The sequence below is a fragment of the Echinops telfairi genome, unplaced genomic scaffold, assembly GCF_000313985.2.
Source record: "Echinops telfairi isolate 266 unplaced genomic scaffold, ASM31398v2 ScPeMD7_5592;HRSCAF=6446, whole genome shotgun sequence".
NCBI classification, from domain to species: Eukaryota; Metazoa; Chordata; class Mammalia; order Afrosoricida; family Tenrecidae; genus Echinops; species Echinops telfairi.
The window spans coordinates 11,675,589-11,677,649 of record NW_022109491.1 but is presented as its reverse complement, the minus strand read 5'-3'; the positions used below and the strand labels follow the sequence as shown (position 1 = coordinate 11,677,649).

The 2,061-nt window shown below is 52.8% G+C and overlaps 1 protein-coding gene across 1 annotated transcript in view; it reads right to left on the bottom strand.

Moving 5' to 3' along the window:
* Positions 1-152: 152 nt before the first annotated feature.
* TOMM34 (translocase of outer mitochondrial membrane 34) overlaps positions 153-2,061 on the bottom strand; it is a 7,416-nt gene continuing 5,507 nt past the window's right edge. The window contains 1 exon segment of the mRNA XM_045295493.1: positions 153-890. Coding sequence (XP_045151428.1) covers positions 707-890 — 184 coding nt within the window. The 3' untranslated portion in view covers positions 153-706.

The window sequence follows — 2,061 nt, the reverse complement described above, 5'->3', positions numbered from 1 at the left end:
GAGCCCCTAATAAAATGATTAAAAAAATATTCCTTTGTATGATATGTAAATTATGTTCTGTAAATGGTATGCCAATAAAAATGTTGGGAGTAGGGGAGAGCTGCAGTCTTGGAACCCCACAGGGGCAGTTCCGCCGTCCCTGCAGGGTCGCTCTGAGTCGGCATGGACTCGAGGGCAGTGAGCTAGTCATTTTGGTTCCCATGCGAGGAGGTGTGTGCACAGACCTGAGGCCAGGAAGCGCTGTCGCTGTTTTACCACTAGGTGAAGACAACAGAGGGCTAAGAGAAAGGTGCCGAGAAATATTGAAGATTTAAAAAAAAACAGAAATGGCGCAGAGCCTGGGGAGGGAGGGGAAGGCTGGATCAATCGTTGCTTGAACCTGAAGCTTCAGTTATCGTCATCTTGCCACTTGGCGTTGAGTATGGTGTTCTTGGCATGCTTGCTACGTGATCCATCTCCACCCACTGCTGCCAGCGGGGAGAGAGGGACCCGACACGGGATACTATGAGCCGCGGGCCTTACAGCATTTCACCCTGGCAGCTGCCGGGCAGGATCATGCTCTCTTTGTCCTCCCTGGACAACTGGGAGCCGTCTGTAAGGGGTTAAGCCTAACTGGGAGAGGTGTTGTGTCACTGAGCTTAGACCTTCCGCAGGACGGCTGGCTCTAAAGAACATGGGGGGGGGGGGCAGGCCCTCTGGGGCAGAGTCACGGTCTACCTTTGTCCTTTGCTGTCATGGTTTCTTTGGGTTTGCTTTTTTTAGCAGCATCTCTGTGACTCTCCGGAGACGTGGGGTCCCATCTCTTCTGAGCCGAAACAGGCACCACGGGGGTGGGCGGCAGCTGCTGGCGCCAGTCGGGACCCAGGGAGTCCATGAGTGCTCTGGTCATTCTGGGAAGGAAGGCAAGATCGCAGGGAAGGATCCAGAAGACGCTCCTCCTGGCTCATACCCTAGGGAGGGAGCTCTTTCAGAAGAGCCGGAGTCCTCCTCCTCCTCCTCCTCCTGGCCGGAACCACCTTCCTCTTCTTCCTGTTTGCCGCAGGAACCTGCCACCCATCCACGCTTTCTCCTAGCCACCAACAGGATGGTCTCTCTCTGCCGGTCCCCTGAGCTCACCTTCACAGTGGTGATCTGTTGCTTTTTAAGGGTACATAAAAACCCCACATCCCCCCAGAAAGGGTCACATATTCATATTATTTTGTGTTTCCTCAATAGATCAAATACAGGCCATATAAGCATTTGACATTTAATGCTTGTGATTTTTTTTCAAATGCACCTTGTACATCATATCAAGTCATTCTCAAATCTTGAAATCCTCCAATGGTTCCCATTTCATGTCTCAGGCTGACCCGACCTGAGACCCAGTCCCTCTCTCATCTGCATCTGACTTTCACCCTGTGCCACGGTTTCCTGTGGTTTTTATGTCCAAGCCTTTCGACTTGACAATTCCTCCACCACTTCCACCTTCTAGACCCAGGAAGTTCTACTCACTCTTTAGGTCTGGACTTAAATTGTTGCTCAGTGGCCGTGCACTAGGGGATCACCTGCACCCCTAGTGATACCCAGAATGAATGAATGCGGCCAGCCTGTCCGGCTCCTGCAGAACATGCCTTACATGCTACTAGGATGAAAATTACACAGGCTGATGCCTCTACAAATTCCCGCGATGTGATGAGGGCCTCAAAGCTGCTGGCATGGCCAGGGCTTGGCTAGCCCAACCATTTCAAACCTGGACTCTCCTCCAGCCTGCTCCCTAAGCCATCTTCTTTTGTAAGAAAACTTCCTGCTACCCTAAGTATCAACCTACCTGCCTGGGCTCCCATCCCCTCCTATTTCTCCCCTGTTACAAGGGAACAGGTGGCCAAGACCAATCCCGCCACCTCAGCTCCACATCCACCTCCTCCTCTGGGGCCACAAGGCTCTCCCTCTGCTAGCACCACACTCCTCCATCTTCATTCTGTCTGTCCCTTTCAGCCATCAGCACGCAAGTCCCCCGAGGTCTTTCTTCACTGGACGCCCCCCTCCAGGCCACGCATGCCCACTGCCACCCACTCAATCGAA